Here is a 17,435-nt window from a genome sequence, read left to right on the forward strand (position 1 = left end):
GATAATCATGGCCATGTTAAATATGCATTATCTATCTAGCGTTTTAGTTATTGCATACATTTATTGAGCAGGTTGTTGATTGACAGACTGAGCTCACTGATTACACAAACAAACCGAGGTGACTTCCATATGGGGACTAGACACAGGCTGGATTAAGAGTTGTGTGAGAGAGCAGACTAACCTTAGTAGGTAAAGCAATAAACCTGCTTTTCGTATAAAGTATAAAAACTTGTGTGGGGAATAGTAGTGGCTATCGCTGTTTGTGGATCTGTGAGGATGGATGCTGTGAAGCGGTGGAGGGCAGGATGGGGCTATCCCACAACTCTGCTGTGCATCTATGGGTTCTTCAGTACTGTGAAACCTCTCGTACCCTTCATCTACCCTTACCTGACTGGTCCAGACAAAAACCTGACGGTGGAACAGGTACAGTAGACTACACGACAAACATTTCAATGCCTTGTCTTCATACTCTTATTCTCTCTTTAGAGGAGTGTACCGATTTTTTTTTTTTCTTCGTCATCCGAGCCTTTATAACTTTATTAGTAATATAACCATGTTTATGACCACTTTACTACCTACCAACTTGATAAAGAAACGGTAAAGCAAGGAAGAAACCGCTCTTGAAACCAGGGGGTGTATTCAGTGAAGGGAAATGTTCAGAACAAAACAATATAATTAACAGAGTGGACATGATTCCTGATTCTATGACAATCATTTCTGTTTTACACAATACTGTAGCGAATCAGAGGGTAGTCCCAACCTGGGCTTTAACCTTAAACACAGGACCATACGACTGTCATCCCAACACATTATTTGTTATCCCAAGAGATACAAACCTCTTGATGAGGTTGCTAGGTGTTGAATTGTGCTCGCTACATTACCCCATTCTTGCCCCCACGTTTTTGATGGCCGCAACTGATGTAGTGAGGTCAGGAAGTAGTGCGGACCAGGGTTTGAACATGTGACCTTGCGGCTGTCAACCCAACACCTTAGCCTTTACGACAAGATATCTGAATCTCTTGATGAGGTCGCTGCGTTGCTCGCTAGGTGTTGCGTTAAGGTCGCTACAATCAATACATTTTCTTTCTGAATGTTCTGTAATGTTGCAACCTCCCAAACAGACAGCAGTGTTGCACTCTAACCCAGGTGACCAATGAGATCTACCCTGTGTGGACATACTCCTACCTGGCTGTGATGGTGCCAGTCTTTCTGCTCACCGATTGGCTGCGCTACAAGCCCGTCGTGGTGTTTCAGTGCATCAACCTCTTCATAACCTGGGCGATGATGCTATTGGTGCAGGAGGTGGCAGTCTTTAAGGCGATGCAGTTCTTCTATGGCGTAAAGTCGGCCTGTGAGGTGGCCTACTTCTCATACATCTACAGCATAGTGGACCTGAAGTACTACCGAAAGGCTACATCCTACTGCCGTAGTGTACAGCTGCTAGGCTACACGGTGGGCTCTGTGCTGGGACAGTTGCTGGTCAGTTTCAACCTCATGTCCTACAACAACATCCTGGTACTTACCCTGGTGTTGATCTCCATCGCCCTGGTGACTTCCCTCTTCCTGCCAATGCCACAGAGAAGCATGTTCTTCCATCAGAGTCAAAGTGACCCACTACAGACCCCAGAAGGAGGGGACAGGTGCGCAGGTAATGTGTCCACTGAGGGGCCAGTGAGGGCTAGGGGCTGCAGCCAGGTCTTTTTGCTGCTGTGGAGAGACTTTCTCCAGTGCTACTCCACCAGGGCACTGCTGTACTGGTCAGTGTGGTGGGTACTGGCTACCTGTGGCTACAACCAGGCAATTAACTATGTACAGGTGTTATGGGCGCACATACAGCCATCCCAGAAAGTCCAAGTCTACAACGGAGGGGTGGAAGCTGTGTCCAACCTGTTTGGTGAGTAGTGAAGCACCAACTGTTGGAGTACACATGACCATTGGGTATTTGTAGATGTTAGTCTGGCATTAATAATCAATCATCACCAACAGTCAATCTGCAGTCATACTACTAATATGTAATTACTTAATGGTAAGTTTATCACATCGTGTGTGACTAACAGGTGCAGCGACAGCCTATGGCATTGGTTTCATCCAGGTGGACTGGGCCCAGTGGGGAGAGTTGTTCCTGGGCTCCATCTCTGGCCTGGGTGCTGCAGCCCTGTTCATCATGACCTTCACTGACAACATCTGGGTCTGCTATGCCGGCTATGTTGCCTTTAAGGGCCTCTACATGCTGCTTATCACATTTGCCATGTGAGTTTGTGAATTACTGCCATTAGAAAAATGTAGGTGCCAAACTTGAATGATTATTTAACAGGAATAAACGTGACCATTTCCTCCCAGGTTCCAAATTGCTACTGAGCTCTCTATGGAGAGATATGCACTGATCTTCGGAGCAAACAACTTTGGGTCTTTGGTCCTTCAGACCATCATCACATCCGTTGTGGTGGATGGCAGGGGGCTCGGCCTGGGCATCATCCCACAGGTGAGTTAAAGTTTAAAGTGTCAAAGGAGGCAAGTTCCTACAAACCATTAGACCTCGACTCTTCCACCACAACCCCCAGTGGTGCAATTCCATCCAACAATGTCATTATCCAACATTATGAATAGGTACCTTGGACTTTTGCCTTGGATGTTATGAACTGTCCTTGATGTTTGTCCAAAGAAACAGCGTTTAATATCTGGCTAATTCAAAACATATATATTTTTTTATCTGAACCGTGTAACTGAAAAATAAGCGTAATGCTTTTCCACTCTTCTTGCAGTTCATAATTTATGGAAGCTACTTCTCAGCCATCGCTGTCATTTTCTTTCTGAGGGGTGTGTACACGATTATGAGAGTGCGGCAAAGCCACAGAGACTCCACCACTGCAGAGGAGCCTCCAAGCCCATCCATTTGTACACCACTGCAAGCTTGAACATGCAGTGGAACAAAAAGAAGAACCCAAAGTAGAAGTGTTTTCATCTGACCGGTTCTGACCACAGACATTAATCTGTCCAAAACTGAAGAGGGCAAGGTGTCTCACCAAACATCTACTTTAAAATATAATGTCATGGTGCTCTGTATACTTGTATTTATAATCAAAATAAAATGTATGTTCCTCGTGTACAAACCACTGACCATCTGAAATGGTCCACCCACACAGACAGTGTGGTGTAGAAGGCGCAACAGCACCATTTCAACCTCAAGAGGCTGAAGAAATTTGGGTTGGCACCAAAGACCTTCATAAAGTTCTACAGATGCACCATTGAGAGCATCCTGTCGGGCTGTATCCCGGCCTGGTACGCTAGCTGCACCATCCGCAACCGCACTGTCCACAACCGCTGGGCTCGCCAAAGGGTGGTGCAGTCTGCCAAACGCATCACCAGGGGCACACTGCCTGCCCTCTAGGACATCTATAGCACCCGGTGTCATAGGAAGGCCAAGAAGATCATCAAGGACCTCAGCCACCTGAACCATGGCCTGTTCACCCGCTTCCATCCAGAAGGCGAGGTCAGTAGAGGTATGTGCATCAAAGCTGTGACCAAGAGACTGTAAAAACATCTTATATCTCAAGGCCATCAGACTGTTAAATAGTCACCACTAGCCAGCCTCTGCCCAGTACCCTGCCCTGAACTTTAGTCACTATTTGATAACACACATTTTTGTGACGTAACAAACAACATTGATTCAAGCAGTTTTGTCCAGTGGGTACTTGTTGCATGAGCATGATTTAGCCTACTCCAACTACTCTATAAGTAAACTAAAAAAGATAAGGTGTACAGCTGATGTGCAGGTATGATTTATTTGTTTTATTTATTGAGCTCATGTCTCAGTTCTAGAAGGAACGTGTGTGAGTAGACCAGAAGCAGTGCCCTTTGAGCAAGTTGTTGATTGACAGACGGAGCTCACCGATTACACACACAACCTGAGACTAGTACGCTACTACTACAGTATTATAGTAGGGAGCCGATTAGCCTGGACAGGTAACACAGTTAAATCTGAGCAGGTAAACTCCTGCATATGTGGCATGAAAGAGCAGACTCATCTGAGCAGGTAAAGCAGCAAAACCTCAGCACGTGAAAGTCATGAAGTTGTGTGGTGACAATCTCTTTGGATCTGTGAGAATGGAGGCTTTGAAGCGGTGGAGGGCAGGATGGGGCTATCCCACCACTCTGCTGTGTATCTATGGGTTTTTCAGTACTGTGAAACCTATAGAACCTTTCCTCATACCTTACCTGACAGGTCCAGACAAAAACCTGACAGTGGAAAAGGTAAGCTACTACAGTACTAAAATGTCAATAAAATGTTGTCATTCCCACACTTTGAGATTTTGAACAGCACTATATCTATGAGGAGACCATGGAACAAAGTAAAACAGGTTCAGTTGTAACAGGCTGATAATGGAATGTTATTCAATATACTAATGCTTGGTTAGTGTATCTACATGCCTAAGAAGTTTGTTTAAATTCATCAATTATCTTTGGTTTTATTGACAAAAAAATTGGTTTTGAGAACCTGAAGTAAATATCCTAGCAGCCTCTCTTTTTTTAATGTTTGACCTTTGGAATGTTCTCCATTTTTAATTTGTATAGTTAATGACAAGAATTATTGTTGTATTTTCTCACAAGATTTAGATAAGTATAGGCTCCTATGCGGGGGTTAGTTGTAACTCAGTACTTAAAACCTTATATGGCATTTAGACATATTCACATAATCATATAAAATGTCACTTCTTCACATCAAGTTTAGCAGTACAACTAAGAGAATACCTTAGAAAAATGAAAAGTCAAACTCATACTTTTGAGTATTAATATAAATAGCCTACAGTGCCGTGAAAAGTACTTTCCCCTTTTCTGATTTTCACTATTTTTGCATATTTTTGATACTGAATGTTGTCAGATCTTCAACCAAAACCTAATATTAGTTTACAAATAAAAATGTTTATACTTATTTTATTTATTAATGTGTGGGAAATGAATTGCCCTCTTACACTCATTAACTGGTTGTGTCACCTTTAGCTGCAATGACTCCAACCAAACACTTCCGGTAGTTGTTGATCAGTCTCTCACATCGCTGTGGAGGAATTTTGGCCCACTGTTGCATGCAGAACTGCTTTAACTCAGCGACTGCTTGTTTGAAGTCCTGACACAACATCTCAATTGGTATTAGGTCTGGACTTGACTAGGCCATTACAAAACTTCAAATGTGTTACTTTTTAATCATTTTCATGTACACCTGATTGTGTGTTTAGGATCATTGTCTTGCTGCATGACCCAGCAGCGCTTCAGCTTCCGCTCACAAACAGATGGCCTGACATTCTCGGTCCCACTGTTTTTACAAAAACATATGGAAACTTCTGCCTTCTTGAAGGTCAACAGGTCACTGCGCAATAGATAGTGAACAGTAGTTTTACCACAGTTTGGCTAGCTTTTTTTGTCAGCTAGTTTGCAGGAGATTCAGTAGATGTTATCAAAGAGGATGTTGTTGCTAATTTGTTAGATTCTAACTTTCAACAAGTTAAGTTTCAAATGATCATCATCTGGTGAGTGGAACTGTGTTTTTTAATGCAACTCGCTTGCTGTTGATAGCCATCTCTTTGAAAATAACTTGTGTGTGAAACACTGTTGCATCTAAAGTGGAACTGACAGCATTTTAGGAACATGAAATCTTATTCAAATCTATTCATATACACCCCCAGAAAAATGACATTTTTTTAATTTTATTCTGACAATTGTTCACTTAGATATGGTCATTTTCACCTTTTCATAAATTCTTAGAATGTTTGGGAATTATGTAAATTAAGGCATTTTGGGGCTCCCAAGTGGCACAGCGGTCTGAGGCACTGTATCTCAGTGCTATAGGCATCACTACAGACCCTGGTTCGATCCCGGACTGTATCACAACTGGCCGTGATCGTGAGTCCTATGGGGCGGCACACAATTAGCCCAGCATCGTCCGGGTTAGGAGAGGGTTTGGCCGGGGTAGGCCGTCATTGTAAATAAGAATTTGTTCTTAACTGACTTGGCTAGTAAATAAATGTTAAATAATAATGTTATAAAAAAATTGGAAAATTCTACAGCAATATAGAGCAGGAAAGTGATTGTGCACTTGGACAATTAATAGACACTGCACAAAATAAAACCGAATAAAAACATCTCTTGTCCAGGACCGGAGTCTACACAGACCTGTGCGTTTAAGCCAATCAGAGCTACAGTAGACCTTTATACAAACAAGTAATTTGCCACACGGGCCTGCCATCATTCACTTTGAACTGGACTTTGTGTTTACAGGTTGTTGCAACAGCATGACTTCAGATCATTAGAACGCATTTGCTAAAAGCCACAAAATACACTTGAATGGATTTCTGCAAGTATGTAAACACCATGGGAGTCCTATTACAGTCCTATTGATCAAACAACCATGAAAAGGTACATTTGATTTGAATTGTAGCCTCATCTTTCTGCAGCTTGCCTGCCAATGCATGCTCGTCCCAGACAAGCATCCAAGCTAACTGGCTAAAATTGGCTAGCTTGCTAGCTACTTCCTGACACAAATGACAGAACACCTCACTCTGAACATTGTACTCGCCGTAGCAGAGCTGGTTAGGCTGTTTACTTGTTATCTAGAGCGTTCTTCACTAACTATTACTTTTTTTGCTTATGTTGCTTAGCTAACCAAATGACACCTGCATCTCTAGCTGTGTATAACACCAAAAAATGTCTCAGTTACCCACTCCTCCAATGGCTTGACATTACATCCTCCTAGCAGGTAGCTAGCTATCGACCTAACGTCAGGCTCCGTGTTTTTAGCTTGCTAGTTACATAAATTGATACGCTAGCCTATTAGCCACATTATAACTGACTTGCCTTTGCTAGTTTGATTGTATTGCCATTCCCAGCCTTAGTTCAGTGTTGCCAACTCCTCAGTAAGGATAGTAGCTATTGGCTGTCCTAAAATTCGCTAAATGACGTCATCACCTAATATTCATAATTGGCCATGTGCATGTAATTGTGATGGACACTATAGGAAAGAGGAATAACATCGTGGGAGAGACAAAAAGTGAGTAAAAAAAATGAATAAAAACCAAATATGTTTAGAACTACAAATGAGCAAGCTGCAGAGAGTGGCACACACAGCGAATAAGAACCAGATATTTGAGGCTATACCCCATTGTTAATCTCCGTCATAACAGAGGCATTGTCAGTCCCTATCTCCAGGAGTTTCTCTTTTTTAAGACAACACTTCTCGAGGAAAGCCACAACAGCACGGGCTATAGATTTGGCATCTCCTCCCTCCAACTCAACAAGCCCCAGAAATGTTGATACAATTGTCTGCTTGGTGTCACTAAAGTACCTTATCACAACTCCCAGGTATTTAGAAACATTTACATCCGTGGACTCATCGAGGAGGAGGCTGAAACGCTGGTCACCCACATCTGCGACCAACTTTTTCAGAAAGTATGGTGCTAGAACATCATTAATCATTTCTGTGCACTTTGTCCTGTGAATTTTAAAGTGGGTAGCAGCAGTGGAGTCTGAGAAAGCAGCTCTACATGCTTCTCCAATGTGATCACATGCCAACATGGAACAGCGTTCAGCGATAGCTAATGCCATGGTGGCCTCAGCCTTTTTTGCAGAGTCAAATTTTTTAACCATAAATGGCAGCTTGTTTTCGGTGGAACTGTTATAAGGCTTTGCCTTTTGAGTTGTCATGTGTTTTTTTACATCACTAAGTTTGGCATAGAAATCAGCCTTACAATACAGGCAGTATGCCCGTGTATCGTCTCCAATAAACGGCTTCAACCAGCCTTTGAATTCAGGGTTTGATTCCCACTCCTTTCTGTATTTTTGAGTGTACAGTTTAGACTGAGACATGATGAGCTAGCCAGCTAGATGTTTAGCTTATGTCACAGAGAGGCACACACACAGTGGACAAGGTGAGTAAGTGACTGAGGCTGTGGGAGTCAAATGCAGTGATTTATTTTTTGTGCAGTGATTTATTTTAGACAAAGAACATTTTACATTTACATCCCGCCCTGAATGTAAGCCAGGGCGGGATCAGCCAGCTGCGGCTTCCCGCATGCGTGTTTCATTTGCAGTCTGGACGCGGAGGAGTGAAGATCTCCTGCTCTGACTGCAGCTGGGAGGGCCTGCAGCTGGGAGGGACTGCTGCGCGAGGACTGGGCTGCCTGTGAGTGCTTTGGGGGGGTTGGGCCCCCGGCAGCACCCTCTGCTCGTTGAGAAGAGTAAGAACGATACGTGCTTTCACGTCAGTCTCTCCAAAAGTCTCCAATAACACCAAAAAATGTCGCTAGATTTTTCGCTAGTCGTTTTTAAAAAAATGTGTCGCTGGAGGGGTCTGAATACTCGCTAAATATAGCGACAAAGTCGCTAAATTGGCAACACTGCCTTAGTTACATTCGTCCATTTTTGTCCAGACTATTCAGTAATTGAAACTGAAACAATGCATGCCGAATGGAGGCAACAAACAATGTACCAGGCCAGCTGTGATTTACAACCTGATAGCAAAGAAAATTTGACAACCAAGAAATGTATTCAGACCCTTTACTCAGTACTTTGTTGAAGCACCTTTGGCAGCGATTACAGCCTCAAGTCTTCTTGGGTATTACGCTACAAGTTTGGCACAGGTGTACTTGGGGAGTTTCTCCCATTCTTCTCTGCAGAACCGCTCAAGCTCTGTCAGGTTGGATGGGGAGCGTGGCTGTACAGCGGTTCTCAGGTCTCTTCAGAGATGTTCGATTGGGTTTAAGTCCGGGCTCTGGCCGCGCCATTCAAGGACATTCAGAGCCTTGTCCCAAAGCCACTACTGCGTTGTCTTGGCTGTGTGCTTAGGGTCGTTGTCCTGTTGGAAGGTGAACCTTCGCCCCAGTCTGAGGTCCTGAGCGCTCTGGAGCAGGTTTTCATCAAGGATCTCTCTGTACTTTGCTCTGTTCATCTTTCCCTCGATCCTACTGCCACCACCATGCTTCACCCTGGGATGGTGCCAGGTTTCCTCCAGATGTGACGCTTGACATTGTCAGGTCCTGACCATAGTAAGATGTTATTTTCTATGGTAGAGTAGGTCAGGGCGTGACAGGGGGTATTTTGTGTTTTTTCTATGTTTTGTATATCTATGTTTAGGTTCTAGTTTTTTCTATTTATATGTTGTTGTTTTTTGGGACGATCTCCAATTAGAGGAAGCTGGTCCTCGTTGTCTCTAATTGGAGATCATAGGGTTTTTTTCCACCTGTGTTTGTGGGTAGTTGTCTTCTGTTTAGTTTTCTGTACCTGACAGAACTGTGCGCTTTCCCTTTGTTATTTTTTCTTTAGTGTTCCGAGTTAAAATAAATATTCATCATGAACAATCAACACGCTGCGCTTTGGTCCCCTCTCTACGACAGCCGTTCCAGGCATTCAGGCCAAAGGGTTCCATCTTGGTTTCATTAGACCAGAGAATTTGTTTCTCGTGGTCAGAGTCCTTTAGGTACCTTTTGGCAAACTCCAAGCGGGCTGTCATGTGCCTTTTACTGAGGAGTAACCTTCCTGTGTCACTTTACTTGGACTAAGAAAATACACGTTGACACTGTCTAGAAGCATTATGACCATCATAATCATATAAGCCAGATAGGCCTATCATGTACATGCCCTTATGTCAGTCATCAATCAAAAAGAGTCATCAATACTGCTCCGGAAATCTGCTCCTGCATTCATCCCAGTCATCAGCAATAGAGCATTGTGGTAGGTGCATGTCTGACATCAATTTGTGAGCAATTACAATGATAATTTAATATGGTCAATTTCAGAAAATATTATATAACATAAGCATATGTAATACCCTTGTTTGAACCAAATATTGAGTTTATTTGTTATAATTAATTGGTATTATATTTAAAAGATGATTGAATTGCTCCTGAACTGTAATGTTGTTAATGCATTATGCTTTTTGATGAAATATTTATATGATGTATAAGTGAATAGTTTGTTTTACTTTGAAGTTTAAGTTTTGACCAATAAGGTCGCTTGTTAAGTTGTGGCCAATGGGAGTTGACCTGGTTAACGGGAGGCCTGGGAAAAAGAGACGTGGATAAAAGGATGGACGTTTTACCTTAGGACGGTTGGTGAAGAAAAATTATAAAAGAAGACGACAGAACTAGAACAAAACCCATACCTACTAATACATGAAGGGAAATACATATAATTTTGTTAAAACTTAGTAGATACTGAAGCTACTGTCTCGTCGTGGAGGTATTTGCCAGCCTTGAGGTTAGCCTAGCATCGTGTGACACCGGGAGATAATTGCTTGGGAAGCTTAACGAGTTCGTGTTCCCACGGGATATCAGTTACGGCTAAGGAGTACTGTCTGCATGGGTAGCTGTGCTTGCCTTGGACTTTGTGAGGAAACCTGCATGGAACTGCCATACTTCGCTGAGGGAATATCTACCAAGTAGTGAGTAACCACAACATGAGGTGCTTCTGGATATTTTTGGGTGTCTCAATTTTTTGGAGCTCCAACGTGCGCCAACGGTTTATTTAAGCAAACTTGAAATAATTTGGACACGGGTTGTGCACGACTCATTGGGGTTTATTATTTTTTATTTCTTTTGATGTTGTGTCTGAAAATGTATTTGTGTTTGAAATTGTTTTAATACACATATGGAACGTTATGTATATTGCCTTGGTGGAGTCATTGATTGTTTCAATTTAATTTAATGCATGGGATGGTTTATCCTGATTCAATAACAGAAACCTATAATCATTTCATCTGAAGTTAACCTCTCTGGGCCAGTGGGACGCACCTACTCAACAGCCAGTGGAATCCCGTGGCGCGATATTCAAATACCTTAGAAATGCTATTACTTCAATTTCTCAAACATATGACTATTTTGCACCATTTTAAAGACAAGACTCTCGTTAATCTAACCACACTGTCCGATTTCAAAAAGGCTTTACAACGAAAACAAAACATTAGATTATGTCAGCAGAGTACCCAGCCAGAAATAATCAGACACCCATTTTTCAAGCTAGCATATAATGTCACATAAACCCAAACCATAGCTAAATGCAGCACTAACCTTTGATGATCTTCATCAGATGACACTCCTAGGACATTATGTTATACAATACATGCATGTTTTGTTCAATCAAGTTCATATTTATATCAAAAACCAGCTTTTTACATTAGCATGTGACTAGCATGTGACTAGCATTCCCACCGAACACTTCCGGTGAATTTACTAAATTACTCACGATAAACGTTCACAAAAAACATAATTATTTTAAGAATTATAGATACAGAACTCCTTTATGCAATCGCGGTGTCCGATTTTAAAATAGCTTTTCGGTGAAAGCACATTTTGCAATATTCTGAGTAGATAGCCCGGCCATCACGGGCTAGCTATTTTGACACCCACCAAGTGTGGTACTCACCAAACTCAGATTTACTATTAGAAAAATTGGATTACCTTTGCTGTTCTTCGTCAGAATGCACTCCCGGGACTTCTACTTCAATAACAAATGTTGGTTTGGTTCCAAATAATCCATAGTTATATCCAAATAGCGGCGTTTTGTTCGTGCGTTCAAGACACTATCCGAAGGGTAAAGAAGGGTGACGCGCCCGACGCGTTTCGTGACAAAGAATTAAAAAATATTCCATTACCATACTTCGAAGCATGTCAAACGCTGTTTAAAATAAATTTTTATGCGATTTTTCTCGTAAAAAAGCGATAATATTCCGACCGGGAAACCCTGTTTTCGTTCAAAGACGAAAAAATAAAAACATGGTGTCGGCTCTTGCACGCGCCCCAGTCTCATTGTTCTCAGATCGACCACTATCCAAATGCGCTACTGTTTTTCAGCCATGGCCTGCAAAGTCACCATTCAACGTTCTGGCGCCTTCTGAGAGCCTATGGGAGCGTTAGAAAATGTCACGTTATGCCAGAGATCCCCTGTTTTGGATAGAGATGATCAAGAAGGCCAAGAAATAGTCAGAGAGAGCGCTTCCTGTTTGGAATCTTCTCAGGTTTTGGCCTGCCAAATGAGTTCTGTTATACTCACAGACACCATTCAAACAGTTTTAGAAACTTTAGGGTGTTTTCTATCCAAATCAAATAATTATATGCATATTCTAGTTACTGGGCAGGAGTAGTAACCAGATTAAATCGGGTACGTTTTTTATCCGGCCGTGCAAATACTGCCCCCTATCCCCAACAGGCTTTAGTACCCTATTGTCATAACCCTAGATAGTTTACAATAGGAATTCTTATTGGAGATGTCCTTCTCACCTAACATCCCATGCTGTTGAGGTACTCTACTTAAGTTAATATTGTGAGAGTCATATTCAAGCCTGGTGAGAGGGTTACACATACTTTTGACAAGTAGGCTATGACAAAGAAATATGTTTTGTCTTGTTTGGTAGGTTTTGTGGGTTTTGACACTCTTATGTAGGTGTCATAACCAGCCATAAAATAATGCAATATATGTCACAACAGGTCTAAATATGCCGTATGTGTCATGACCATATTATGACAAGTTATAACATATTATGACATGGTTATGACTGTGACATCATTACCATTTACCTCAGGTGACCAATGAGATTTTCCCTGTGTGGACATACTCCTACCTGGCTGTGCTGGTGCCCGTCTTCCTGCTCACCGATTGGCTGCGCTACAAGCCCGTCGTGGTGTTCCAGTGCATCAACCTCTTTGTTACCACAGCAATGCTGCTCTGGCTGCAGGGAGTGGCAGCCATGCAGGCAATGCAGTTTGCCTACGCCGTGGTGACAGCCAGCGAGGTGGCCTACTTTTCATACATATACAGCATAGTGGAGCTGAAACACTACCGCAAAGCTACATCCTACTGTCGTAGTGTACAGCTGCTAGGCTACACAATGGGATCTGTGCTGGGACAGTTGCTGGTCAGTTTCAACCTCATGTCCTACAACAACATCCTGGTACTTACCCTGGTGTTGATCTCCATCGCCCTGGTGACTTCCCTCTTCCTGCCAATGCCACAGAGAAGCATGTTCTTCCATCGGAGTCAGGAGAGGCATGAAACTGGAAATGTAGAAGAAATGGACGCCCAAGGTGATGGGGAAATGGCAGAGTCCCCTGAGGAGCCAGTGAGAACTAGGAGCTGCAGCCAGGTTCTTATCCAGCTGTGGAGAGACTTCATCCAGTGTTACTCTACCAGGGAGCTGCTGTACTGGTCAGTGTGGTGGGCACTTGCCACCTGTGGCTATAACCAGACAACCAACTATGTTCAGGTGCTGTGGCAGCACGTAGAGCCATCCCAGAACTTTACAGTCTACAATGGAGGGGTGGAAGCTGTGTCCAACCTATTTGGTGAGTAGCCAACAACGCTATAGACCCATTTCCTGGCGCCGCCATGAAACGTTGTGTGCGCAGTTCGAGTCGGGTCTGACTGCGACCTATGTCCTGTGCCAGGCCAGAACCACCCAGGGAGGCAAAGTTAGTTAACATAGCGGCACAGAGTCAATGTGCGGAGGAGGCACCGGTTAGTCGAAGTAATTTTGGTAATATGTACCAATAGGTAGAGTTATTAAAGTGAATATACATAGATAATAACAGAGAGTGGCAGCAGCGTAGAAGGGGGGGAGGGCAATGCAAATAGTCTGGGTAGCCATTTGATTAGATGTTCAGGAGTCTTATGGCTTGGAGGTAGAAGCTGTTTAGAAGCCTCTTGGACCTAGACTTGGCGCTCTGGTACCGCTTTCCGTGCGGTAGCAGAGAGAACAGTCTATGACTAGGGTGGCTGGAATCTTTTACAATTTTTAGGGCCTTCCTCTGACACCGCCTGGTATAGAGGTCCTGGATGGCAGGAAGCTTGGCCCCGGTGATATACTGGGCCGTACACACTACCCTGTGTAGTGCCTTGCGGTCGGAGGCCGAGCAGTTCTCATACCGCGGCCTCTACTTGCCGTTTTAGGGGTGTTGGGGTCAGGGATATTTGTGTGCCAGCGTCGTGGTCGATGCTATCCCCATTTATCAGTTTATATCTCTTAGATATGTCCTCGGGCTCCCTCTTGCACAGTCTGTACTGAGGGCTGAGGCTGAAGGACCGGTTGGTGGGCTGCTGAGTTTTTTCCCCTCTCGGACAGCCTTCTTTGTGGGACATATGTACGGGGTCATGATTACTGTCTGCAGAGTTCAGTTTCAGTCCATGACCTTCGGTCTGCTCACCAGTCTTTGACTAGGTGCGGCGGACTGACTGAGGACACAGTAGCTATACACACACTTAGGATCTTTTCTTTATGTGGGAAGTGTTAGTACCGGCAGGGAGTACATTCCGGCTCGCTCTGCCCTACCCTAAACCAATAGGTGCAAATCCCCCCCTATGGGGCGGAGCTCCACAATATTTACTTTGTAGTTACATACCGTTCTACGAGTGGGCTTCAGGCTCTGTCGGCCACCAGGGTCTCGCTGAAGACTTTAAGGGAGGGTGATGGATAGGGAGTGCTCCAATATATAGGGTGAGCTGGTCTCCTATTGACTGCAGCATGTATACGACTAAAGGATAAAGACAGCATGCATAACTCAAGAACGTCCCTTTATTCTCTCAAGTAAACCATCTCAAAACAGGACACATGACCATCTGTTTTTTGTAGATGCTTGTCAGGCTTTAATAATCAATCATCAACAGTCTAACACCTTTTTAATTTAATTTTACCTTTACTTAACTAGGCAAGTCAGTTAAGTCAGAACAAATTCTTATTTTCAATGACGGCCTAGGAACAGTGGGATAGCTGCCTTGTTCAGGGGCAGAGCGAGAGTTTTTTACCTTGTCAGCTCGGAGATTCAATCTTGCAACCTTTCGGTTACAAGTCCAACGCTCTAACCACTAGGGTACTTGCCCCCCTGCCCCCCTCACAAAGGTATATAGCAACGTTAGGGCTCAGGGCACTGTGTTTCTTGCAGGAGCAGCGACGGCCTATGGTATTGGTTTCACCCAGGTGGATTGGGCCCAGTGGGGAGAGTTGGCTCTGGGTTCATTCTCTGGCCTGGGAGCTGCAGCCCTTTTCACAATGACTTTCACAGCCAACATCTGGGCCTGCTACGCTGGCTACATTGTCTTCAAGTGCCTCTACATGCTGCTTATCACCATAGCCATGTGAGTGCAAATACAGTAATGATAAATTGAGAATTACTGCCGTCTGAAGAACAATATGCCTTACTTCACATTTAAAAATTCCCTTTTGATGGTCAATTGTTAAAGGGACACATGTTACAGGGACCTTACACTCCTAAATCAGATGTTTTCATACCTCCAAAGTTGTCTAATGTCAATATGAGTTCCCACCCCACACCATTGGTTATGTAGATAGATCTAGTTAAACATCTCATGCCCAAATTCATGGAAAAGATAATTACATGGGGCCCGATTCAAACTACTACGTCTTTCCTACGCACTTCTCAATAGTTACTATTCAGACTTACCTTATGCTGGCTTTGCAGGCGTGGTTCCCTTGCATACGCTGAGTACATTTCATTCAACCGCTGAAAACCCTCCTACTTGCAGGCCAAACATTTTCTCGAGTTTTCATTCAATACGGTTTTCAGTACATTTATCTAATGCCATCCCTTTAAATGTGGGGTAGCTTTAATTTCAATTCTCTCCACAGTCACTAGAGTATAATATGGAGAGAACGTTCAGAATATTAGGGATCAATGAAAGAAAGCCTCGTAAATACACTCGTATTTGTCTCCTTTTCAGCACCAATTGGTAAATGTAAAAATACTCTGATCTTGTATCCTTAATAATCCCCACTAATCATGGAACTGTGATGACAACGGTCCAGTCGTTGTGAACCATGCACTAGGCTCCAGGTTTAAACAGCTACATGTGGTCTGCGTTCCATAATGATTCAAATAGGCTACATTACTAATTCTAATATGTTAGCCTAATATGGTCCACTATTGCTAGCGATCCTCAGGAACAACCACACAAATGTGACAGATGAATGGTAAATTAACAATGGAATGGAATTATGCAAAATGTAAAGAAACTAACACTAAAGTGAGTTCTAAATGTATTGGTATAACTGACGATGGCTACCAATTGTGGCGAGTATTTAACACAATACAAATTGTAAATAAATAGTGAAAAGTCAACGTATGATTAAAACATTCTAGAAATCATAAATCAACTTGGTAGGTTTGGCACTATACTGTCATTTGCACATGTCTACAGATGCCGATAGTTTTGTCTCCCCAAAATGCATCCCTGCAGGTTACAAGGCCAGCATTTCATAAGCCTCAGTGGGAAAATTGATATCCTAGTTTTCTGCCATATGACTGGTTTTACATTTGTCTCCAACGATCATAGGGCAAAATACATTTACAATCCCCTTATCCAAACAACTTACTCATTTACCTAGCGCTTATCAATTAGTAAATTACAGTGCATGGAGAATGGTGTTATTTCTATTGGGATAAAATAAGAAGGCCTAGATGTTTCTCAGAACAGACAGGTTGCTCGAAGCCATTCATCGTTTCATCATGCGTGAAGGTGGTGGAATTATGAGGGAATTAAGCCAAGGTCAGAAGGATATCTGTAGACATACCTCTGTCAAACCAGAATTTTTGTGATCTCCACTCTGAACGAATACCTGGCTAAAAAATGTGGAGTAGAGAGAAAATGTTCCATTTGCGTTCGCATAACTTAGGTCTGAATCGGCCCCATGGTGTTTACCTATTTATTCTATTAATTTTCGATTTTGGGATATAGCTGGATCTTAAAAAAAAAAATGGCCTGGGACGTGGACCCCTTTTTAGATCTGAAATGTAACAAAATTAACCTTTAATATTTGGTAGAGGGAAAAACATGTGCCCTCTTTCCTCCCAGGTTCCAAATTGCTACTGAGCTCTCTATGGAAAGATATGCACTGATCTTCGGAGCAAACAACTTTGGGGCTTTGGTCCTTCAGACCATCATCACATCCGTTGTGGTGGATGGCAGGGGGCTCGGCTTGGGCATCATCCCACAGGTGAGTTAACAGTTCAAGTGTCACAGGACAAAAAAACCTGCTTGCTAGCCCTACGACTGAAGAATAAGGAAAAAAATGTCATACCTCTCCACTCTTTCTTGCAGTTCATCACTTATGGAAGCTACTTCTCAGCCATCGCTGTCATTTTCTTTCTGAGGGGTGTGTACACGATTATGAGAGTGCGGCAAAGCCACAGAGACTCCACCACTGCAGAGGAGCCTCCAAGTCTGAAAGACAGTGACACTTGCCCTGAACAAAGACTGAGCAGAAGAAACTGACCACTGGGCCCTGTTTGGTAGGCACAGAATGGGAGAAAACGTTTTGAAATGGGGAGTTTCTACCTGAATGTGTCCAAAAATAAAGCACATTTTTGATTTCTGTTGCAAAACTTTTTGGTATATTGTGCCCTACTGAATTAGACACCGATGACATTCCAGTCTGTTTGAACTTT

At 43.1% G+C, this 17,435-nt stretch overlaps 2 protein-coding genes across 3 annotated transcripts; both read left to right on the forward strand.

Moving 5' to 3' along the window:
* Positions 1-135: 135 nt before the first annotated feature.
* LOC145850232 (thiamine transporter 1-like) lies at positions 136-4,930 on the forward strand. 2 transcript variants are annotated; one of them, XM_045724470.2, is made up of 5 exons: positions 136-423; positions 1,147-1,894; positions 2,058-2,250; positions 2,341-2,482; positions 2,763-4,930. In XM_045724470.2, the coding sequence occupies exons 1-5, from the start codon at positions 277-279 to the stop codon at positions 2,913-2,915; spliced, it is 1,383 nt and encodes a 460-aa protein (XP_045580426.2). In that variant the 5' UTR covers positions 136-276; the 3' UTR covers positions 2,916-4,930. The 2 variants fall into 2 exon arrangements, with proteins under 2 accessions (XP_045580426.2, XP_045580427.2); XM_045724471.2 differs by having other exon boundaries at positions 142-423; positions 1,122-1,894; positions 2,763-3,028.
* On the forward strand, positions 3,963-17,372 carry slc19a3a (solute carrier family 19 member 3a). The gene is made up of 5 exons (XM_014213845.3): positions 3,963-4,251; positions 12,563-13,322; positions 14,916-15,108; positions 16,843-16,984; positions 17,089-17,372. Exons 1-5 carry the CDS (start codon positions 4,066-4,068, stop codon positions 17,260-17,262), a joined length of 1,455 nt encoding a protein of 484 aa, XP_014069320.1. The 5' UTR covers positions 3,963-4,065; the 3' UTR covers positions 17,263-17,372.
* Positions 17,373-17,435: the final 63 nt, after the last annotated feature.

This window comes from Salmo salar, chromosome 09 (assembly GCF_965601325.2).
Source record: "Salmo salar chromosome 09, fSalSal1, whole genome shotgun sequence".
Classification (NCBI taxonomy): domain Eukaryota; kingdom Metazoa; phylum Chordata; class Actinopteri; order Salmoniformes; family Salmonidae; genus Salmo; species Salmo salar.